We start from the raw sequence: 24,091 nt of genomic DNA, 5'->3' as shown, positions 1-24,091 counted from the left end.
AATGTAACCTGTACGGAACTTAAAACCACTCACCTCTACTTTTTCTTAGATATTGTAACGTTCACCCTCCTTTTGCTTAACTAAAAATGAAAAAATAAAATAAAATAAAAGAAATTGATAGGTTCTCGGGTATCCCGAAACCGACCCTAGAACCCGTGATAGGGTACGTTCCAGGTTCCAAGGTATAATAGGTAGGTTCCAAGTTCCAAAAAAGGAAAAACCTATTCCAACGGATAAGTTCCAAATTCTAAGTGGAACCTATAACCACTTGCCCCTACCCCTTATAAAGTAGGAGGAAAAAGACCCGGTTTCTCTATTCTGTTACATTGCCAGAGGCAATATCTCAGTGGGAAGAGAGATTAATGACCTCAAAATCCAGGACTGAATGCAGCAAGTTGAGATCCTCTAACAAGCAAGTAAATCTCAAGTTACCGAGTTAAGAGTTTTGCGTTGACAGTTCAACCACGAGCTTTGTTTATAACTGATGTCTAGGGAAATTTAAATATGAATCTTGCATCTAACCACAAATCATTTCATCGACAACCCTATATCATCCCCCCAGAAAAGCAGATATTCTTTCAGTTCCTTGACCACGAGTTGATTGTCACAAAGATCAGGAGAGATTGAAAATACGTACGACGTTCAGTTCTGCCAACCAGCAAAAACGAAGACATTTTCACGACAAATTATCAGCCAACGCATGTTCACTAAGGAGTTCTTACGCACTTTACACGTTTTCAGCCTTCTAAGAGACACTACAAATATGACTGTACAATCAACCGGTATCCTCTCTAACATCAGCTCAATCAGAATACTATACTGGACAAATATATACAAAGCAGCATGAGTTAAACGTCTTAAGAGGCTTCATGGGAACTGATCCACGAAGTCATCATTGTCCATATTGCTAAATTCCACAGAAGTTGATGGTGCTGCCTCACTAGATGCGCCGCTGAGTTCAGCCTGCAATAATAGTTCAAACATGGAGAATCATTAAGCTTTATCGAGATTTTGGTGTGAGGAATACTGTTGGTTGCACAAGTGGAAGCCACGCATTGTATTTTATCGAGCAGATGTTTGATGGTGATAAAAAAATAATGCCAGTGACATAGAACACCTACTGCCTAATTGTCGAATTCGTTGTAAAGAAAAGTAGCCTTTCCTTGCAGGTGTCCACAATAGAGAAACAAGCAATCCATTTAGACAAAGAAAAAGAATTTTTTTTTCTTTTTAATCCAGAGGCTGGGTAAACGAATCCATTCTTTCAATTCCTTCATCATAAAATTTGACTTCAATTTGAAGATGCGAGTTCTTTTCCATTTCTTGACAGTCCAACCATAGAATTATATCAGACGTTCCACATGGGATCCTGAGAAGATACTGTGAACTAGAGGAATTACAACAACGGCATGCTGGGAGTATAAGTAAACTAATGTACACGTGTGTGTATTAATGACTAGGAAATTTGAATAGAGTATTCACTCCTGGTCCTAACTATCAGGAAGATAGTGACACTGAGGAACCTCATATTTTATGATCAGATTAAGGATTCACAACTGACTAACCTTAGCTTGACGGTATTTTTCAAGCATGCGACGGTACTGCTGACGTGCATTTGGAGAATCAACCATGGATAAAACTCGTGAAACTGCCTCATCAACAGCTGCATGCACCTTTTGCTTACGAAAAACTTTGAGAATATCTTCATCATCACTATCTTCGATAGATTCTGCATCCTTTTGGAAACTTCGTAAACCAACCCCCTTCCTTCGCCATCGCAGTACAACCTTGTCTAAAATTCCAACAGCCCAACATAATACCTTGTAGTGTTTCCTAACCTGATAACCTCTCACATGAGCCTGCAAGAACAATAGAAGATGATCACAAAGTTCTGGGAATACTTTGAAGCATGCAATAAGTATTTCAGATGCAATATGCATACGCTCAATCCCTGCATCTACAATTGCTGTGAAAGGTCCAAAGTGGATACCTGTATTTTGACAACTTTCTGGCGAAATGTTAGGAAGTCTTTCCGACCTTTCCAGCCTCGATATTTCTTCTGAATAGATAATGCAGCCGAATTGTATTCACGAGCATTGCGTGAGGAAAGCTTCAGCCTACCTGTGAAACGTTGAATATCACCTGAACTGACGCCATAATCAGCAATAGCAGCAGGGTGCAATTGCTGCCGCTTCCTGAACGAATGTGCACGGAATGCAGATTGTATACGTGCAGCAGCCTGAGCAGCATTACGAACCGCAGCCAAGGTATCCTTTAGAGAAAGTTGATCATCGTTGGTAGCTAGACTTTGATTTGTGATGCTATTTATAGTTCTCTCTGCTTCAAGCTCCGCAGAGCCTCTCGAAAGCTCACTCTCCTCGAATGTAAGAGATGAAAGATGGCTGGTCAGGGCCACCTCCGAGAGATAGCCAGCTAGTCCTTTATGTCCACTGGAGGCAGCGATACTTGCAGGTGTTTTACCGGCAGGATCTTGACAGCTGGGGTCTGTGACTGCTCCAGCTGATGCCCCTGAAGCTACCAGAGCAGCAACCATTTTTTCCCTAATATGAAAGTTGTAGACAATCAAAATGTGACTAATTATGGATGCGAGTAAAGCCAGGTGTGCGATATGAGCATCAACAACAATGACAAGTCACTAAGGCAAAAGGGGCGAATTGATGTAGATAGAATCATAGGACTTCCAATACTTTGCAGTATATTATGTAAATCCCCTGGGTAGCATTGAGTGCTGCAAGATACCGATGCAGATCAACAGAAGAAAGGAATTTCTAGTTTATCACCCGATCATGCGTAAAGTTTTCTGCAATGCTGATGAACTGCATGAAAGGCAAGTAGCAATGAGTTTCCCTATTGGATTTCATGGAGATCTTTCAAAATTTATACCATACCGGGCCACCAGACCCACCCTTTTATATACACTAATTTAGTAATTTGTTATTTTGACACCCTAAATCCCACGCTAGATGATAGAGGACTTGTAAAGTGATTCATATGTAAAGACCAATCCCAAACAGCCACCATTTGAGTACTCCTTCAGTCATTAAAAAATGGTATTAGAGCAGATTCATACAGTTAAGGATGTAGATGATCCAAATAGCCTGAACCCCACATTGAACAGGATGCGGTTGAGTTGTTACACTCCAGACATTCAATGTTCCTCTTTGCCCCTTGACTTTTTTCCTCATTACTTACATAGCTGTTTACCGTATCCATCTACTACATAGTGTATTGCAGCATTATCCAAAAAAGACAAAATCCAAAGAACAACAAATAACAACGGTAAATGGAAATTATTAATATGAAGCAATGATATCTCATACCAATTAGTTCATGTGCTTCAGTGGCAGCAGAAAATCTAAACACAAGTAGGATTGCAAATGAATGCAGAAAAACAGATGCTTCCACTTTTGTGCTTTTACTATACCAAAGGACAAAAAAGTTCCAGTACCACTTACTGCTGACTACTGTATGACTTGGTAAAAGCCAGAATATAAGAACAGGGATGAGCGAGTGCATCATGCTCTATTAAAAATAAAGAAAAAGGAAAAATGGAATTTAACAGAAAACAGACATCATAAAAGTGTGGTAGTGGAATGTTTCTTCAAAATCCGCATCATATCTAAGTACTAAGAAGCAGGAAGGCATTGCGGACTCTTTTCGAAAATGAACCACTGAAAAAATTAAACAGTTGCTTTAGCAGTTTGAAATATTTCAATTTCCATTTCCTAGGGGCATGTTACTGCTTGGAGCTACTCAGGCGACTTCATGCTTAAAACCAGGAAAGTAATTTTCTTCGATAACCTAGATCTGACCAATGAAAAAAGAAAAGATATTCACGCGATAAACAAGTTCCTCTTTTTCTTTCTTTAGAACTGAGAGTTCAGTAAAACACTACAAGTGTTTGATACTGAAGTCACCGAGTGCCTTCCTCGAGCCTACTACTATTCTTCTCTTTATACTAAATTTTCCATATAAGCATCATTGTGGTTCACAGACCAAATAAATTGAAGAAGAAGCTCCTGCATACCTCCCAAAACGAGCGGCCCAATGGAGAGCGGTCCAACCATTAATGTCACGGAAATTTACATTGACTCCACAGCCAAGAATTGAGTTCAGAGCCCATTCAAAACCCAAGCCGGAAATCATGTGAATAATGCCTTGCTCTTTCCTGGACAAGGAGCAGCCTCCCCGGTCATGTTCTTGACTGGATCTAAGTGCAATCCACTGTTGCAACTTATCCTTTAACAGCTCCTGAAGAAGCCAATTAGTTGTTTCAGATGAATTTTCACAACCAACCAAGAGCCCCTCTATGATGTGACTCCAAGAATCATCCTCAGCTTTCAAATTTCCCGGAACATGAATTCCATAAGTAACACCATCTTCTTTCTGCATTGCTGAATCACATAAAAGCATTTGCACAAATCTGACGAGCAGCAACAGCTCTTCTGTGTGCCTAGCAGCTTCTGTCTGTTCCAAGTTACAGAGAGAGCATAAATTGGATTTTACTCTATACTCAAATTCTCTGACCTCGGAGCAGGACTGCCGGTTGCTAGAAGTAATGCAAAGCATGACCTTCCCAGGCAAGTGAGGAGGAGCTTCGCAGCATAAGGCACCTTGTTGAATGATCTCTACAGGAACTTCAATATCACCAAACATACAACTCCATACAGATTCGGATGGATCACATAGAAAAGATCCAACAATGACGATCTGCACGAAGAAACTAATAGATTATCAAATTTGAATTGTCATATTTCATGTGATTGAAATGTAAATCGATATTCTGCACAACCACATGCTCTTTTGTAAACTGCCTGCATCACAAGATATGATTCGATCTCATCTAATCAATCTGGAAACAAAAATTAACTCTCAATATGAGATTTTATTGATGAATAATCAATTATAATATCAAGACAGAAATTAAATCGTGATAAAACAAAGGAAAAGGAATCCCCCCTCAAAAAAATAAATTGCTAGTCTCATTCCATTTCAACCTATTCTAGCTAAACAAATTACTCATATGAGCACAGCTTGAAACTACTATGATCAGATCAACGTTTAACAAGTTTGTTTATAAGGCATCAACAAAGGCCACTATTATCAAGTAATTCTAGTTCTTCAGCATGTAATGTATTTAACCAATTTGCCATGAATTTATGCAATTGGAGTCCTCCTATCAGCATCAAAGTTGATAAACTCAAAAACTTTTGGTCAAAATTGGTCAAAAATATTCAAATGCACCATGTACTTACATTCAACTAGCACTATTAGTTAATCCAACATCTACTATTCAATGAAAAGCTTCCTGATTCAAAATTGTGATCTTGGATTACGAACCATCTATAGAATAGATAAACAAACTAGAGAAAGTGCAATTATCTTAAAGAAAATCATTTGCAATATAAACTGTTGCAAAAACTTGGCACCACAATGACACAGCATAAACATGGTAATAGGACTACAAGAGAATAAAAGAATAACCTAATATATTACCAGTTTGCTCCCCTTAAGATATAACATGGCAAGATTTAGAAAAAATCATGAGACATGTGGCCATAAATTAGGAACAAATCATTATATATAAATTTAAGGAGAATAACAAATTCACTTAGAATTCAGTCTGAACAATGTGACAGTTCATACCCACCTTTGTAGTTTCAGTGGTATAGCCCCATTCAGGAGATATTTCGCGAATTGTATATTTCTGAGTTTTTGCAACAGTCAAACATGAATTTCCGACAACTGACATGTCCAGTTGGTCTTGTCCAAACGGGACAGGATAGTATTCTGGATTTGCCCCATGAGCCATGGACGGGTAAACAGATACTTGGAAATTGTCAAGTTCAGAAAGCAACAACGAGGCTGCTAGAGCAAGAGATTTATGACATTTGTTAGATAGGGATATAGACCCAAATTAAGATATAATTAAAAACATTTCACTGACGTAATAGAAAAGGCACGGTTCCAAAAATTTCTTAATATACTATACTGCGTATTAATTATGCATTGTTGTAAAAAATCATACATGGATCCATGTTCTTATTAGCATCTGACAGGAGATAGCCTTCTTGTCCTTCTGCTGGTCCCATCTCTGTGTAAGAGTGTAATTTCTCCTGTAGCACATTGACCAAATAAGCAAACAACACTCATTCAGGAAAGACAAATATAAGTTCAAGTTGAAATTTTATAACATGAACTGTATTAATTTTTTATAAGAACTTGTATGCCCATAACCACATGCTACCAGTACACAACCTATGCACATGACTTAAAGATGTTCAACTGTCCCAAAAGAAAGATCTCATGCCTGCTTCTATGAGTCTGATATCAGTTTCAAAAGAACTAGACTGGTAATGTATAGAAATAGTTGAGTTTTCCAGACAGGTGAGGGAAGGACTGGTGAGACTTCAACACAGGTTTAGTGAATGGGAAAGTGACATTTGCCAAATAGGCAAATCCTAAGTTCCAACATAAAGGCACGTCTAGAACACTCCCAGTAAGAAATCTATAGATAACGAGCTAATCCTCAGTTATATAAATATTTAGCTTTTTACACTTCTGTTATGTCTCACATTTTCATTTGGTATCTGAGCATTCTTCTGTAGGGATCCATCGGCTGATGAGCTCAAGTAGGACTCCACCATATCTGTCCAGGAAAAAGATTCTTCTTTAACCAGATGTGCCTGTTCTAATGCCTGAAGACGATGCTGGCCATCATCATCTGCAGAAAACGGCTACATGAATCCTGAATTCTTTTACACCTATAATCTTCAATTGCATTTGCTATAAACAATACATTTCCTCTTCAGAAGAATAATGTTGCTGGTTAGACGAAAGTTATAGTGCATTTCTGATACCAAAGATTACTAGCCTCTATTAGATTTACTTGATAAAAAAATTAGCAACAAATAACACCAATAGATAATCTGAATTTTTCTAGGACTGCTGTTTAACTGAAACTTTTGATAAGTGGAAAGTCAAAATTTTCTCTTTTTCCTCCTCCTTAAGACATAGGCAAAGAAGGAAGAGAACATCTGCCTCAATTATGATAGACTTTGGAATAAGACTCACCTTGTTGAGCATAAGATCTTGCACAAACGTATGTATAATCTACTTTGTGATAAGAAATTGGGGTAGCTCTGTGGCATTGTTTTCATTTGGCACGTTTTTATGGTTGATTATGATTTGAGGCTAATTTTGGTTGCTTTGCTTACTTTTGCAGTTATTTAGAAGCTTGATGTCACTATAGCTTCAACATGCAAAATTCTTTATGCAAACAATGAAAATCATGATCATTTTGGTCTGTATGCTTGGCTTCTCAAAGCAGCATTATCATCATGCAATACAGCCTTCAATTGTGCTAGAAAGAATTTCATGGGGCAGATGAGAGCGAGCACTAATGAGAAGTTTTAAGACAATGAATGGAGTCCAACATACTGAAGAGACATAAGTGGTGACAAATTCAACAATATAATCCTAATACTCCCCACACCTGCCAACCCCATAGAAATATGACCCCATCACATGTAGTTCCTTAAGAACGAGTCAAGTTTGGGGTATGTTCCACAGAGTGATGAGATGTGACCGAATCTAGAAAATACTGTTCAGCATGAAACCAAAAGGTTAACAGAGCAGAGGGTTAACGTGATAGTTGCCCAATCAAGGTGAATTTTCTACCGTATGGTTCCAGACTATAGACTACAAATAGTTACTAACATTAAAATGTCAAAGTGGCCCCCGCATAATGTTACAAAATTCCTTCTCGTAAGATATGTAGCACTATGTCAACTAGTAGCCAACAGACTGTTGCCACTCTCACATGAGAGAGAGAGAGAGAGAGATGTGGTACCTGTATCCTTTTGTGGCATATAGTTGCTCGAAACATCTTGCACACCATTATTTTCACTAGGAAATTGATAATTTCCAGGGTCTGAGACATGCAATAATGCTTCATGCCGATCTTGCTGAGAAATCTCGCTTTCACAGTCCAGAAATCCTATCGAATTGAGATATTCATCATCGACGAAGAGCGGATCAATTTCTTTAATCGTGTCATCATTCAAACTGAGCTGCTCCTCAATCCTCCTCAAAGCTTTACTAACATCAAGATCAGACGAACTGCGAACCATCCTGTTCAAGTTATCCGTCCCATGGTTGATAACAGCGTTGACAGAACTAACTTCTGCAGGACTTGGACTGGACTGAGTTTGACAAGAGTCAAGTGAGGCAGAACCATGATTATGAATAGAGTAAGGGCTGGGACTCGGACTAGGCATAAAAGTAGACGATGACCCCGGAGAAAACAGTGCTTTGGATCCAGAACTATGTTTCCCCTGCAACACAGGCAAAGAACAATGCTAAATCCAATACTATTGGATACACCCTACACAGTCGGCCTAGTGGTCATGGGTGGGAGTGGGAGCAGTATATTAGAAGGTCAACCTTAGTAAAGACAAAAAAAATCATTATTAGATAAATGTTCTTCCCTAAAACTTAAACTGTCAAAAAATAGGCCCATTATGTATATTAAGCATATTTCTCAATGCTCCCACTTAAGGTAAGCCAGACCTAACGCGTTGAACACGACATAACCGCATCAAAGATGAAACAGATTAAAGGAGTAGGATCAGAATCACAAAAAAAAAAAAAAAATTCGTCAAAATAACAATGACAGAGAGTGTGTTACGTTACATGCTCTTGACCAGTGCTACATCCTCTATTGCTAACCGCTTTTTCCAAAAACTTAAGTTGTCAAAAATGTGCTCAAGATATACATTAACACATCTCCCTCCCTATACAAATAGTGTCGCCGGGGGAGTGGAGTGCGCAATTTGGTAGACGGCATTGGAGCAATAAAACAAGCAAGGACCTAGGACCATTAACAAAAAGTAGATGATAAACTAATCATAAAATGATAAAATACTAACCAGACAAAAAGTAAGCGGTATTCACCAATTTGAACTAAAAATTCTCAACCTTACAACAACATAACTAGTAGAGAAGAAGCTATAGATTATTGTCATGACGCCACTTAACCTTCCAAACAAAGGCTGACTATAGGGACTGGAGATACGTACACTCGACAACTTGATTAATCAGACTGATCAAATAAAATTTAAGCTGGATCCAGGAGTTATGAACTGACCTCAGTTATGTCCCGATAATGTACGAGGACTATGTGGTCACAAGCCCTGCCCACCGAAAAAGTAAAAGCAAGGTATTAGTGAATTTATGTCCTTCTCTCCATGCTAGAGAAGAAAAATAAGAGGACTGGAGGCGGGTGTTGTACAAACCCTAAAAGGATGTCCAACTCTCTATCCTATTTTATGCTGTAATGTTGTGAATCGATGGATTTCGAGAATTCTGACTTTGAGGCTTAAAAAGGTGCCACCAGAGAGCATGAATCAGTCACCCTTTATAGAGGGTAGGCATATCGACAATAGTATCTTTCTTGCTTAAAAGCTTATCAAGAACTACAACAGAAGAATATATCTCCTACATCTGTTATTAAGGCTGATTTTATAAAGGCATTTGGATTTGATGGACTGGATGTTTTGTTCAACATTCTTCATTCTGTAGCTTTCCATGACTGTTTACACTGTGGATAAGAAGCTGTGATACTACTCATCATTTCTCTGTCATTTTGAATGAACATATTGAAGATCTGTTAGAAAGCAGGCTCTTTCGGCTGTCATCCAAGATAGGAGGCTGCAATTTTAAAGGAAAACAAGGTGCGAGACAATGCAATCTGGTAAATTGATGCTATTTTTAAGTTTTCTGGTAAACTGACATAAATGAGTGTGAGTGGCCAAGGACATGATCAGTTTTGATGGGACGTATTTTTACTGCTGCTAGCCACCTTGAGGGAGTTTGGCTCATAATACTGAATTGTGCTTTCGACTGAATATTGCTTGGAATATTCTATGTAGCAGGGCTTATAAAGTTCCAACGCACAAACTTGTGTTGTTTACTCCTAGCATAACAGAGCACTGTATCGTCACTTGGTTAGCCATTACTGGATAAGTTGCCTACGAAGGCAAAATTGTCAAGGTGGCATTCATCTGCACAGTGTACTTGTTGGCTAGGTCAATTACATAATTAAACTAAAAGCCATTCATTCTTTGAGTGTTCTTTTTCCGGTCCCATGCGGAAGCAGTTCCATCTTCTAAATCAAATGAGGAACTCCGAGGAAGTTAGACTGAAGAACCTGATCAGGTTGTTTAACACCTGAAGGTGAAGGAGTTTCTCTAAGCTGCTGTTGAAGCTTACTAGATGTTGTAAGTCTGCTGTTGTAATCTTATACTTATCGTGGCCTGTACAAAGGCCTTTTTTCTTGGATAAATGAAATTCTAGTTCTAGCTTATTCAAAAGAGGAAGAGAAAAATATATTAGGAGAGAGTGTGCAGTTGAGCCGGTTTACTTTATTAGGAAAAGTTTGGCTACCAACTACCCCAAATTCTCGATGCCTTAAGTGCCCTAATAGGACAGGATCACAAAAGTGTAATGGCAAGAATTAATCACAAGAGAATATGCTATGCTACCAATATTTACACTCACGGATCAAGCATCCAGTAGCTGCGCCTCTGAAAATTTGGGTTGTCCTCTCCATGTGCGTAATAACAATTTAACTTTTCAACATTTCCCACCTAAACATATGAATGAATTTGATCATCAGTTCTGGCACATTTAAAAACAGAAATTGCCAATTAGACACAGAGAAGTTGAAAACGGCTGCCGGAAGTGACAATAACCATGACTATCACATATTGTGAGCTCCTCGCAACTTATTAATAAAGAAATAGTAGATATGTCCATTTACATAATTAGCAGACCTTGAGCCGTTCATGAGCTTCCCCAACAGTCCTCTGGTCCTTCTTTTTCCGCCAGTTATGCCCATCACGACGGAAGAATCGAAGAACTCTCTTATTGAAAAGGAACAACGATCCACCTGTTAAGAATTATCATACGCAGATCTCCATTCATTATAGACCTAACTAAGGATAGCAAGAGCACTAGTTATTCAATGATGCACAAAGGATATGAAGTTTACCGCTTGGACGTTGAGGTGGCTGCTGAGTAAGCTGGCAGTTTTCGTGGTTTTGCAAAATATAAAGCACTTCTGCTGGTTTGAGCCAACGATATTGAGCTTCCTGGTAGAGATCATTCATGCTGTATACTGAGAATTCAGAAAAAGGAGTATTTGTAGTTTTTTCACATAGTGCTTCTCTGCTTGAGGCAAAACAAATGAAAAGGCACAAAGACCAGAGGAAGCAGAAACACAAAAAGGACTACATAGAACAATAATGCAAATTTTTAGCATAACGATTTTCTTTACCAATAAAGAGCCACTACCTCTATAACCACCAAAGGGCTTAGCTGCAGTGCAGCCTTAACAAAGAGAAATACCGTTCAGGCAAATGAATTCATGACATCATTAAAGTTGCCAATATTTCAGATTCACGGCATAAAGGATATAGTTTAAAGCAGCCATTAGCCCATAAGTATTGTTAAAGTCTTTCCCTGTGTACAACGATGTTAGGACAACAATCAACTGTTTTCCTCTAAAGAGGTCAACAACAGGGATACTTAGGCCTTTGCGCTTATCCAGTCTCATATCATCCTTGAAATCAAAGTGCCCAAGATCTTTCTTCAAAGCATCCCCTGCGTCCTTTTTGACTTTTCCCCCAACCCTTCCCCACATTTCGATCATCGCATCATCACATCTTTCTTCGATTAGACTAATATCCTCCTTGTAACATAAAATGTAAGTAAAGTTCGCAAACCATGACACCAAGATCATGCATGTGGTGAATTCATCAGCATAAACGAGTCCCTTCTTACCTCTACAATCTCATGATAAGAGGGATCACCTAGGAAGTGGAGAGCCTTATGTCAGTAACCCACAATGCATGTTGAACAAAAGATAGCTCTTCTGGTTCCCCTCACGGTCGTCCCCGTCCCCAACACCCCCCAAAAAAAGAAAAACCCAAAAAAAAAAAAAAAAACTAACAGATAGACCGCTCAAACGAAAGCCAATGCCGCAAACTACGAGGTTCAATCGCTTTGAAATTAAAATATTCCTTTCCTCATCCATAAGATAGCAGCCAGTCCCTCTCCATTCGATCCCTACGGTTACTACTCCAGCTCATATTTTCCCCTTGGAAAGAAAAAAAAAACCAACACTCGAGTTCAAACGATCAAACCCCTAATGCTCACCGAAACATCTTCTACTCTAGAGTAGCGAAAATCGAACCATCTCGAATGCCAAATCGAAGCACTCCAACTTATCAACCGCAAGCGAATGAGAATGACGATTACCAGACGGCGTCATGCTTCCGTATCAAAGGAGCGAGCTGAATTGAGGAGACACCGCCTCGCTTGCGATCATTCGAAGAAGAAACCGACAGCGGCGTGCTTCGATTGAACAGAGCGATCCTCCGAGCAGCTCCGACACACTCCAGTACAAGAGAATGTGGGAAACTGACAGGACCGCGCGGACTCGTTAAGAAGGAGCGACCGAGCGCGCGATGTTGACTGTGACTAAGGTCGCAGATCGTTCGGTTTCGAGGTGTTCGGCCCCACCTTTCATTTCATACTGAGCGAGGAAAGCTGGCGGGCGTACACAAGACGGGGCAAAAAAATCCAGGCGAGAATCGAGTGCGAGTGGATGCACATACAAGTTTTAAGATCTTGGAGACGTGGCACGGTGCCATTGGGCCTCCCTCTAATAGGAAAGCTCTCTGGTCTCGCTTTTGATATTGTGTTAGGATAATGATACAAATGATCTACAAATTTTAATTCAATATACAATGTGATCTCTGAATTTTTAAATTGGTCAATTTAATCCATAAAATTTTGAAATATATTCAACTTAGTTCTTAAATTATAAAAAGATGTTTACTGTAGTCCTTTTATTAATTCAAATTCAAGGATGACTTTGAATATTTTCTTATAATTCGGAGACTAAACTGAACATGCTTCAAAAATTCAGGAATCACATTGAATAAATTGAAAATCTAGAGACCATATTAGATATTGGGCTAAAGTTCATAGATCATATTAATCAAATTAAAAGTTCATGGATCGCATTGCATATCTAACCAAAGTTCGGAGATCATTTGTGTCATTTTCTCATACTTTTTCACATGCTCTCACTAAATTGAAACAAATAGCTGATAAATAGGATAAAGTTGTAAATTTTCATGTTTTGATTACTGTTTTTTTATTTATTGACTTACGAACCAACAATAGATCTTCCTTCTACCGAAACAATGGATTATGATTCGCTCGGATCTTGATCGGTATTAATTTGACATGATTTTATCCGTTTCTGTTTCCCGAAAGAATTTACATTTCCGTTAGCTAAATCCTTTCTTACCATGCCAATGGGGATCTTCGAGTCCGGACCGACGAAAGCAAAGCGATGCTGGCTCATTTGAAATTTGTGAGCCTAAGCCATTGTCCGAGAGAGGTAAGTAGGCTTGCGGATTGGGTTGCCAAGGTCGAGCGAAAAAACGAACTTCTCCCCAATTGGGTACTTCATCCTCTGGAACCGATGTCGGACATTTTGGTTTTTGACGTCGACACACTTCCATTCAGTTAATGAAATTTCAGTATTGCGGGCGATGAATAAAAAAATAAAAATAAAAGTAAAAGAAAGAAAGATCCTTGGCTTGACATTTCCATTAGCTAAAACTTCTCGTTTGCCCTGTCTTTTATCTCACATCACATGCGTCGGAAAAGATTGTTACTCGGGCTAGTATGGATGTGATCCTTAGCTTCTATCATTTACGGATTTTAAGAAAGGCAGTCGTCCTAACGAGCGTGCGTGGCGGGCTGGAACACTCAACTTTTGTGGCTTTGTCCGGAGCGACCGACGGAAGAAGAGAGAGAAGTCGCTTTGGGGGTGGTCCGGTCTCCCCACTTATTTAGTGCAACAATTGAAAGGCTTGGGCCCAAGGCGACGATCACCTTACGACTTTTTGAGGGCTCATTGCGATAGCTGTCCCTTCCCCGTTTGCTTTTCGACAACGTTTATCACGTTACGGAACAAAAAAAAAAAACCTTTAGGACACTTTGATAAATCGGGGGTCCCACGGCCGTTTGTCGTCTTCTCCTGCGCCTCCACTGATTCAACAGGCGTTTGAATATTCTGCATGCTTCAAAGTCAATCATAATCATCGCACTTCCCATGATAGACCGCTACGATCAAAAGTGTTTGGTGATCGGGAAAAGCGATTTATCTACAACGGGTTACTCTAGAACCTAAAAGGATTACGAAAGCTTCTGTCGTAGTAACAATAAAATCCTAAACCCAGTCATTTAATTACGACAATTTGATCCTAAATATTTGCATAATTTTCCATCTGTATATTTTCGATCTATTTTGGCTGAAAATAACCGACGTGAACCTTTCATAGCCAGGCCCGAGTGAGGGATGCGACCCAACTAAAGGGAAAAAAATAAAATAAAAATGATTTTAAAAAGACAACAAAAAAAATTTAAAAATATATCTATAAGATTATTTGGACATTTCTTAAAAAATGTCTACGTTAGTACCAACTATACCATGTGAGATGACGGACATTTACATAAGTGATTTATAGTCAAAATTGAGTGAATGGATTCAAGTAACAAAATATGAGAAAATTTATGACTAAATTATTATGATTGAAAGGTTTAAGAATATATTAACAAAATTACAATATATTTACAACTTTTTGATACTTTTTCCAAACTTTTTTCCCGTTCTTTTGCGGATGGCATTATTTTCAATCGGGAAAAGCTTTTAGTTCGGGACGCATTGTACTTTTACTAAGGGCTATTGATTTCGCATTCGAGTTCCTTAAAATAGGAGGAAAACGATCCGACCATCCATGGAAATGGAAAACATCCTAGAACTGGTAATTCAGAGAAACCCGTTAAAACATGGCATACGGAAAATTAAACATAAAAGAAAAAAAGGAGAAATGTGCACCTTGGGCTCCACGCAGCTTTCAACCAGTAATCTACGCCACACTTTCCATCTCCTAGTCCCATCCACAAGCTCTTGCCTGTCCTGTCTCGATACTCTCTTGCTCTCACTTATGAACCACTCCATCGACCGTCGCTCGATTAATTTATCACCAGATTCCCCAAAAAGCCAAAAGAAAAAAAAAAGGAAAAACTGAATCCGGAAGCAGAAAGTGGAGAGATTAAATCAAAGAAGAGATGTCGGATTGGGGCCCTGTTTTCGTCGCGGTGGTGCTGTTCGTGCTGCTGACGCCGGGCCTGCTGTTCCAGCTGCCAGGTCGCCGCCGGCTCGTCGAGTTCGGCAATTTCGAAACGAGCGGCGCCTCGATCATGGTCCACTCGCTCCTCTACTTTTGCCTCGTGTCCGTCTTTGTTCTGGCCATCAAGGTTCACTTGTATCTTGGCTAAAACTCTTTGCTTCGGCTTTGAGAAGTTCGAAAGTGGCGAGCGGTTCTTTTCTTTTCTTTTCTCTTTTTTACCATCTCCATTTGCTTTTGACAAAATTGTGTTGCTCTTACGGCAAGATTCGAGTACTGTAAGCGATTTCTTTCACATGGGTATCGTGAAATCGACCGTAAAAGTCAACTTTGGCACGATCCCCTCTCTCCCTACTTGGTTTCCAGCGGCAAGCAACACTTGAACAGGCTTTGACCGAGTTTGCGCACGTTTAAATGGCAATGGGAGAGCTGTGGCTTTTTAGTAGGTGCAGAACTTAGAAGTCATCGAGACTGTAGCAATTCTAATTCATTGCAATTTATTATCGAGTCAATTAGTTAGGTGCGTTCCCTGATAAACAAGTCAAATGTGCGTTTATGTAAGATCCATGTGAGATTGCCAGGTTGCTTCTGCATTCCATGAGATATTCAGCCTCACCTACTCCGCAAGCTTTGACCTTTTAAGGAAAACTCTCTCGACATTTTTTAGTACTATGTTTTGGTTAAAATACGTTGTGCAAAATGTCCTTGTCCATCTTTGTCGTGACCAAGTGTATATGCACTTCCCATTGTATTCTGCTGTTGATACAATATCCAACTCAGTTGGATAAACTTGAAGAATATCGAGTCGATACCGGGTCATCATTTGAGCGAACTCCAATCTAGCAACGAAAAGAGGAGAATGGCTGGGGATGCGATGCTGAAATCAAATGTATTATCCGATTCGGCGATGGTTGTATATATGCCGTGTTAGGCGCTTTTAAGCACGACATTCCCTTTCACAAGCTAATGTCAGCGTGTGCCAATTGTTATGATTCGAGAAAAATTTTCTTACTTTGAAATTCAAGTGCTTTTTGAGGACCATCCTCCTTTTCTATCCTATTAGTCGATAGGTACTAGATGGTGGTTGTGACAATTGAGGAAACTGCGCTTGTTAGTCTGGTCTAATTTGTTGTTTCAGCACCTCCATGACCTATGATGTCCATTGAAATGTTCGGACCGGGTCAGGTCGAGCTGGGTCAAAATTGGGCAGGCTAGCATTTCTAATAGAAGGGTGCTGCCTGAGCCCACCAGTTTGTCCATGGAATCTCTCAGGTCTAGGGGCCACCGGGCCGCTCTCTCTTTGATCAGGGTTCTCAGATTTTGAATGTCCTGTCCAATCAATTTTTTGCCTAAGCTCCATTACCTTTTTAGAAAATGACACAAACAGTTCGTGAACTTTGGTCAAATATACAATATGATTCGTAAATTACAGCCCAATGTGTAATATGGTCCATGAACGTTTAATTTGTTCGATATAATCCCTTGAATTTTGAAACATGTTCAATTTAGTCCCCGAACTTGAATTAATGAAATAATATCATTGAACATTTTCATATAGTTCATAGACTAAATTGAACACGTACCAAACTTTAGGGACCACATTAAGTGAATTAAGAGTTCATGGACCACATTATACATTGAACCGAAGTTCGAGGGCCACATCGCAGATCGGGTCATAGTGCATGGACCATTTGTGTCATTATCTCTTATTTTCTTCTGTACTTGTATGTGCCTACCTAATCTGAGCACTGTCTGCCGGTTGTCGAACGTGGATGGGCACTAGGATCTATGACAGAGTTCAATGACGACGTTGGTGAGTCTTAATTACGGGTAGTTGGATTTGTTGGTAACCCTCCGTGTTTAGACCTTTCTTGTCTGTTTCAATATGCTTTTACTTAGCAACCTTCTTTTGTAGGTACTATAATAAAACCACGGTCTTCGTTCTTCTGGCGAGAGAATCAAACAAAAAACTTAATGATAATAGATGAAAAGAGACCACATAAGTATAAAAACTATTCAAACTCCATAAATAAATATCGTGCGATCCTTTGACACGTGTTCTCATTGACGAATTGCCTTCAAATTCCGAATAGAGCACTACATTTTTTTTTGTCTTAGAAATGCCCTGTCTTGTGTTGATCGGAGAGCACGACGCCAAGGCTCCGGGTCTTCTCTCAAATGTTCCCACAACTCTTGCTCTTGCCCAAATTTATTTCAACAATTCAAGCAAATTGAATTTCTGAATATATTCCACAACAGATAAATTCCGACCGCTTTCGACAATTCCGATTGCTTTCGACCTATCCACCGCGTCATAAACGACAAGTTCAAAGCAGAATATTTTCGCTTGTCCCCTTGGTTTCTACACCATTCTTCGATTTCGATTTTCGCACCGATGATGACGCGACGCCCGTCTTGAGAAGAAATGGGTTTTCGATTATTTAACAGTTAATACCACATCGCCCTTCGCGAACACGAACGACGACACCACCTAGGACGGAGCACGTGATGCAGAGCCAAGCACAAGGCTAAGCGCATCACCGACCACTTTGCCAGAAAGCTTTTCTTCCCCGTCACTGATGCTCGGTCTCATTTACATATTCCTTTCTTCCTCCTCCTGTACTCGGCAAACTCACACAAACTCTCCCTTTTCCCTTCTTTTCCTCCGTATAAAGAAGAGAAGTCACATCAACTAAAACCAAGAGACCTCCAAAAGTTGCTAGACACGCCCAATAACGCACGCAGAGAGCTAGAGAGAGATGGCGGATTGGGGGCCGGTGGTAATCGCGGTGGTGCTGTTCATCCTGCTGAGCCCGGGGCTGCTGTTTCAGCTGCCGGGGAAGGGGAAGGTGGTGGAGTTCGGGAACATGCAGACGAGCGGGCCCTCCATCCTCGTCCACACCATCATCTTCTTCTGTCTCATCACCATCTTCCTCATTGCCGTCGGCGTCCACATCTACACTGGATAGTCCGAAACGAGTCAGAGTCAACTCTTTCCTTATTCTTTTCTCCTGCGATGGTCGCTTTGATTAGCCTTATGTTGTGATTCCGTGCCGCTTCATTTCTTATTTCTTTTTGTTGAGCTTGTCATCTTGCGTTCAGTCAAGTGTACCCGAGTGAGGAAAGATGATATGATCTATTTTCCTTCCATTTCTTCGAGACTTAACAAGCAAGGGCGCTTAAAAAGCCAAGATCCGAGCGCGGCGGGTCAAATCAGATAAGTCGATCACGGAGGGTACACCTGAAAGTCAAACGGGGTGTGCTGCAGTCGTGATTGGTTTGTTTGGACTATCTAATGTTCCACGAGAGTCAGATTCTGATTAGGTGCTACCTCGAGCTTAGAACTTACCACCAACTGAGACCCTTTTCATTCATTAATTTGCCGGCATTTGCCCAGAAGAGTAGAAAACCAAATGACTTGAAATGATCCTCGGCTTTCGCTTATAATCTATAACCATGTTGTCAGTATCGCAGACTTTTACAATGAAAATGCTGCCAAAGTCGCAATGAAAATTGACTCGTGCTTATGTCCAGTTTGGAAAAGTTCGCAGGCACAACCGAACCAAGATAGAGGCTGGCGATCAGGATAAAACGGTGCGTCGTATTAAATTGTGGCAGCTTCCTATGAAGCCAATCCTGCCATAAGAGCTGTCACTTGGAGATAATCCGGCAGTTGTACCGAATCCAGACGCGTGAATTTAATGCCTTAAGACATGGTAGGACAAAGGACGACGATTCTGCATCTGAAGACATCTCAGACACGGATCAACATGGAACGTGTTCTTTTGTTACAATCAAAACGTTGAGAAACATTCTTTTACCCAAAAATTATCCAGCATTAGAAACCAGCAGTAAACGGGCATGTTCTAACCTAGGCTCAGTTCATGATGGAAGTCACCATGGAATCATGAGATTCGAACTGATCATCAGCAAAGCAAATAATAAAATGGCGAAAGAGCGAGGTTACAGAGACAAGACATAGGGATCAAAGTACTATAATCGAAAATGCCGACCTCCTGAAAATTTACAAATACAGAAACACGGAGGCGTAGGAGTAAAAATTTGAAAATGCGAGATACAAAGGAACTGATCACCAGCTCCCCAGCTATCATCCAGAGCGGGTATTGGACTGTTGATTATAATCCTCAAAAAGAGCTGCAACAATACATCATTTCGAAATCTAACTACTTCAAAAGCCATCTCGAAATATATTCGCAAAATCTACAATGAGAAAGGTATCCACAATTCTGCTTCAATACTTGAAATGCTCAGTAATCTCAATCTCCCTATATATGGTGCTTAACAGCTGTAGTAATTGCAAGAACAACCGAGTTCTGTGCTCTCAATCCTCTGGGACATAGTTTGTCCCTTCAGCACATCTCCCAACGGTCTTTCCATTCACAATAGCTTCCATGCTGATCAGTTCAAATTCACAAAAGGGGACATGTTAGAAAACTAACCATGGACTAGTGCTGCGCTCTTCTAAATCACACAGACACAGGAAACTGATCAAAATGCGAACAAGAAAAGGAAAAGAAGAGCTACTACCACCGGAACATGAAGCTGACTGACATGTCAAGCACTTTGTGTACCAGTTAAATGAAAATTCAAGTACATCAGAAATGTACAAGGAAAGAAAAGCAAGAAACAAAAGAAAACATCACAAGACTATGTGGAGTCATTATGAGATGTCCAAAGTCGAATAAAAGAGCACAACACAAATAGTGATAACTTGCCCCGGTGAAACTTGTTTTAGGCGACGGACTCTGTCTCACATGCTCAATATGCCCAAATGACCAACTGTGAGCGATTATATTTGGCTTGACCACTTAAATAAAACCTTTGGCTAAAGTCCATATTCCCAGTTCTCCTAGCCAGCTGAATTCTTGGCAAACAGAGTCAGAGGCAATGATCACTGACCAGAGCACAAATTTCTGTGGACAGCTCAAACCAAATCTTTTGGCAATTCTATTAGGTGAAGCAAGCCGATTTCAACTCAGAATTCTCTTTGAGGTTCCATCGTATGAAAGTGCATTTTCAACACGTCCAACAGCAGCCAACCACGACATTCTGAAAATTTTGGCTAGAAGCCTGACAGTTAGTTATTCCCCTTTCAAACTTTAATCAACTCCTACCTACTTGAATTTGATGAAAAAGAAAATCAAGGTACAATAACCCCGATGCATATAAGCAGGTTTGACTTCTGCCGGAAGTTGCTTGAAGAACCCTAATCCTAACACAATACAATACTGATGTAGACTCCAAAGAACCTCATATGTTTATCAATATATGACAAGAAATGTTCTGGAGTAATTCTCATTTGAGTAAATGATTTATAGTTTCTTGCTGTATGGGCCAAGAAGTTGCGCCCGTTACAAATTAAACAAAGAATTTACGGCGTCGCATCAGGAATCTACTTCTCAAAATGCGCTAGCAGCAATTCTGCTGCTGGCACAAGAGCGATGGCAAAGTCAAATCAGTGAAAAAGTGAAGAAAAGAATATAGAAACTATTGTGCAGAAAGCATACCGAACCAAGATTTTGTAATATCATTGATATATGAATCATGGCAGCAAGAACATGTTTTGCTAAAAAAATGTCCATCTTCCAAATTCCACACCACTCCAAACTTGTATTTACAAGCCAATGCCAAATTCAGTCCTTATACCATGAAAATTGAACAGAGCGCATTTAGAAGGAAGTCAAAAAGAGCAACCTATAGCAGTGCCTAACTATATGGAAATTGAACATGTCAGAGGACAGACAATATCACAAAAACATAATTTTTTGCCGAATTTTCTCATTTCCAATCAAGCACAACACATTCAAGCAGCTGGAAATAGACTACCCAAGATTCGCATCAGTACAAGTTCTTCACAGAGAGATCACACAGAGCACAAAAACAAAAGAAAAAAAAAATGTCAACAGCAGCATTAGGAACCAAAAAATCCATAGACAAGTTATCTCAATTTCGTTGAAGAAACTACATAAGGAGCTGTAAACTAGGTTCCTAATCATAAGTTGCTCCTCTGCCTTCCTTTTTGCTATGAATAACCTAAAAACTGACTTATTGATGAACAAGCCCTTGAACGCATACAAAGCTAACATTAACATCAAAACAAGCCACCACCAAATCAAATAGGACCATCAGGCAATAAGTCTATCAACAGCCATGTGAAATTTAAGAACCAGAGACAAATTCAACCCCAAAAGCGGTTCCCTGAGACAGGAACACAAAGTCAAACAGAACAGCTCAAGAAGGGACGGAGAAATTCCTTACACGGAATCTCCTTTCGCGGCGTTGGTGGACCAGTGGCGTAGTAAAGGATCGACCGTCCCAAGAGCGAGAGGCTCGAGACTATCCCGGCCACGTACAGGAACATCACCAGCCCGAGCACCCACGGCATCAGCATGAAGCCGATGAAGAAAGTGACCGATCCACACAGCATCAGAGCCAGCGATATCCCCAGCATCAGCGAGGCGAATCCCGCCGGCGTGATCTGCGCCACCGGCGCCACCGACCTCCTGGACGACGACGACGACGAAGAAGCCGCCGCCTCCGCAGAGATCGCCGCCGGGGATTGATCGGAGAACGAGATCGGCGTCGGGGGCGATCGCAGCAGGTTCAGAACGAGAGCGGACAGCTCGCAGAAGGCCCGAGACTGATGGTCCTGTTCCTGCCTTCTCATCATCTTCGACTTTTTCGCTCTTCCTTCTTCCTTTGGTCCCCCTCCTCCGAGAAAATCTGATCGGAGAAAATATCCGCTGAACGACCTAACCGGATAAAATCCACCCGAATTTCGCCAAAAACGAGGCAACCGGATAAACTCAGACGCTTTATCTGCGCAGTTACGTTTGATTGGAGAGAAAAGAAAGGAAAGAAGCTTCCTTTTACTTCCAGTTAATAATTTTCTCGGCAAAATGGGCTGAGTCGTAATCCGCAGAGCTCTGCAACATTTTCTCGGGAAAATACACACACAAAAATAAAGAAATGGAATTCTACACGGATGGAAAGGGACGCGGCGACACAATCATTTCTGGTGGAAGAAGGATTTGGCAAAAGTCCGGTAACATAATCCGTTATTTATCTCTTTTTCTGGAAATTTTATTATTGGATTTTATATATTCTTTTTTTTTTTTGGGTCAATTTATATTCATCAAGTGGATAGAAAATAAAATAAAAAACAAAAAAACAAATCGGACGATGGAGATCTTATCGACGTGTGATTCTGGGGGATGCTTTATCCATAAGCAACCGATGGTTACTTGGTTAGGGCGGGTAACACGTCATGGATCGGCGAGCGCGGGGGAGAGGCACGCGCTTCGGATGGAGTTGAGGCGGGGTGGGGCCCAGCTGACGTGGGACCCTATCCTCTGCGGGAGGGAGGTGGTGGTACTTGTGGTGTGGGCGCGTGGAGGGTGGCGACTGGTCGAGCGTTTCGCGGCTCGAAGCATCGTTTTGCCCCCAATTTTCAGGATAAAAGCTCTGATTTGCGAGGGCTGCTGTTTTCGGGCGGCGCGTCGTGCTTTTGGGCCTTCATGTCTCCAATGAATTCTCCTTTCAGACCGGACGGGCCCGATGGGCCCATGATTATGGGCCGTGGCAAAGCCCACCAACTGACAATCGCAGGCATGCGGTATATATAAAAAGTTGGGGTAATTATACAAATAGTCCATGGACTTTGGGTCAATATATAATGTCATCCCCAAACTTTTAATTTGTTTAATATGATTCTTGAACTTTTAGTATATAGTCAATTTAGTGACCAGATTGAATAAATTAAATGTTCATGGACGATATTTCACAATAAGTTAAATTTCAGGAATCATATTAAAAAAATTAAAAATTCATGGATAACATCACACGTTGGGTAAAAGTTCGGGAACCATTTGTTATTTTCACTAAATAGTTCAAAATTGGGTTTGTGAAGACTAGACCTGTCAAAATAAGTCGTAGGCAAATTTCTTAACCCATATTTAATGGCTGAGTTGTTATGTGGGTTAATTATATTCAGTAAATTGGTCATAAATGTGTTTAGAATGTTAAAACCTAAAATATATGGGTGTTAAACAGATTGATGACTTATTTAGAACCAACTCACCTTTATAACTCTTTCTTCACACTATCTCTTGCTCACTCACTCACTCTGCCATTTCACCACGGTTTGAGTATAAGTTTTCCTAATAGTAATATGGACGGGTCGGGTTTTCGTTGGGTATGAATTTGGATCGAGTATGGACCACAGATTTTTATTGCATGAAAATTAGCCAAAGAGGATTGAAAGATTCACTTTGGGTTGGATTGGCTTTTATCGACCCACCCCTTCGAAGGATTTGATGAAGATCGAGAGTGGATTATATCGGGAAAAAGGTAGCGAAAGAGAAAAAATAATACAAATGGTCTGTGGCGTCGTCATGTCCTATTTTGGTCTTTCTACTTCATTCTGTAAGAAAGTTTTGGTCGATAAATTAACCTCCCGTGAATATTCTTCAGCTGGAGAATTAACATAAAAATCCTAAACCTATTTTTATTTTGTCGGACTAAGCCTATTACGATCTTGGCAATTTAATTGTAGTTTTTTTTTGTCGGTTGAGTCTTAAAACGTTTACATTTATATTAATTCAGCTCATCCGATAAATTCTGACCGCAAATCACTAACAAGGACTCTGACCATTCTACGTAATGTGCTCGGTATTGACATGGATAATTTTAATAATATTTTTTGCTATTTTTTTTTCATTCTTTTTCTTTTTCTTTTCTTCCCTTCTTCTTCTAGCCGGTCGCCGGACCTTAACACT

General features: G+C 40.2%; 3 protein-coding genes across 8 annotated transcripts; 1 reads left to right on the top strand and 2 right to left on the bottom strand.

Annotated features, from left to right (window-relative positions):
- Nucleotides 1–613: 613 nt before the first annotated feature.
- Nucleotides 614–12,565, bottom strand: LOC115738878 (calmodulin-binding transcription activator 4). Of its 6 annotated transcripts, none has more exons than XM_030671658.2 (13): nt 12,343–12,565; nt 11,075–11,200; nt 10,857–10,972; nt 10,582–10,670; nt 9,170–9,215; nt 7,874–8,357; nt 6,597–6,745; nt 6,050–6,137; nt 5,672–5,889; nt 4,049–4,731; nt 1,991–2,561; nt 1,566–1,859; nt 614–963 (listed from the first exon to the last, which is right to left on the bottom strand). In XM_030671658.2, the coding sequence occupies exons 1-13, from the start codon at nt 12,353–12,355 to the stop codon at nt 868–870; spliced, it is 2,973 nt and encodes a 990-aa protein (XP_030527518.1). In that variant the 5' UTR covers nt 12,356–12,565; the 3' UTR covers nt 614–867. The 6 variants fall into 6 exon arrangements, with proteins under 6 accessions (XP_030527518.1, XP_030527519.1, XP_030527520.1 ...); XM_030671659.2 differs by having other exon boundaries at nt 5,672–5,886; XM_030671660.2 differs by having other exon boundaries at nt 7,880–8,357.
- A 2,500-nt stretch (nt 12,566–15,065) lies between these two features.
- LOC115738810 lies at nt 15,066–18,447 on the top strand. Its single transcript, XM_048278335.1, has 3 exons — nt 15,066–15,439; nt 15,561–15,571; nt 18,047–18,447. Exons 1-3 carry the CDS (start codon nt 15,235–15,237, stop codon nt 18,260–18,262), a joined length of 432 nt encoding a protein of 143 aa, XP_048134292.1. The 5' UTR covers nt 15,066–15,234; the 3' UTR covers nt 18,263–18,447.
- An 825-nt stretch (nt 18,448–19,272) lies between these two features.
- On the bottom strand, nt 19,273–22,349 carry LOC115738880. The gene is made up of 2 exons (XM_030671664.2): nt 21,573–22,349; nt 19,273–19,708 (listed from the first exon to the last, which is right to left on the bottom strand). Exons 1-2 carry the CDS (start codon nt 21,982–21,984, stop codon nt 19,692–19,694), a joined length of 429 nt encoding a protein of 142 aa, XP_030527524.1. The 5' UTR covers nt 21,985–22,349; the 3' UTR covers nt 19,273–19,691.
- Between the last annotated feature and the right edge of the window lie 1,742 nt (nt 22,350–24,091).

The sequence above is a fragment of the Rhodamnia argentea genome, chromosome 1, assembly GCF_020921035.1.
Source record: "Rhodamnia argentea isolate NSW1041297 chromosome 1, ASM2092103v1, whole genome shotgun sequence".
Taxonomy (NCBI): Eukaryota; Viridiplantae; Streptophyta; class Magnoliopsida; order Myrtales; family Myrtaceae; genus Rhodamnia; species Rhodamnia argentea.
Note: the sequence above shows the minus strand (reverse complement) of the source record. Positions and strands in the feature narration are given on the sequence as shown.

Bases quoted from the DNA above. Each gene is read 5' to 3' on its own strand.
- LOC115738878 (XM_030671658.2), bottom strand. The intron at 8,358-9,169 runs GTCAGTTCATAA...CCTGTGTTGCAG, and splicing joins ATTATCGGGACATAACTGAG to GGGAAACATAGTTCTGGATC. The intron at 5,890-6,049 runs GTATGATTTTTT...CTCTTGCTCTAG, and splicing joins TAATAAGAACATGGATCCAT to CAGCCTCGTTGTTGCTTTCT.
- LOC115738810 (XM_048278335.1), top strand. From the start codon at position 15,235: ATGTCGGATTGGGGCCCTGTTTTCGTCGCGGTGGTGCTGTTCGTGCTG.
- LOC115738880 (XM_030671664.2), bottom strand. From the start codon at position 21,984: ATGATGAGAAGGCAGGAACAGGACCATCAGTCTCGGGCCTTCTGCGAG.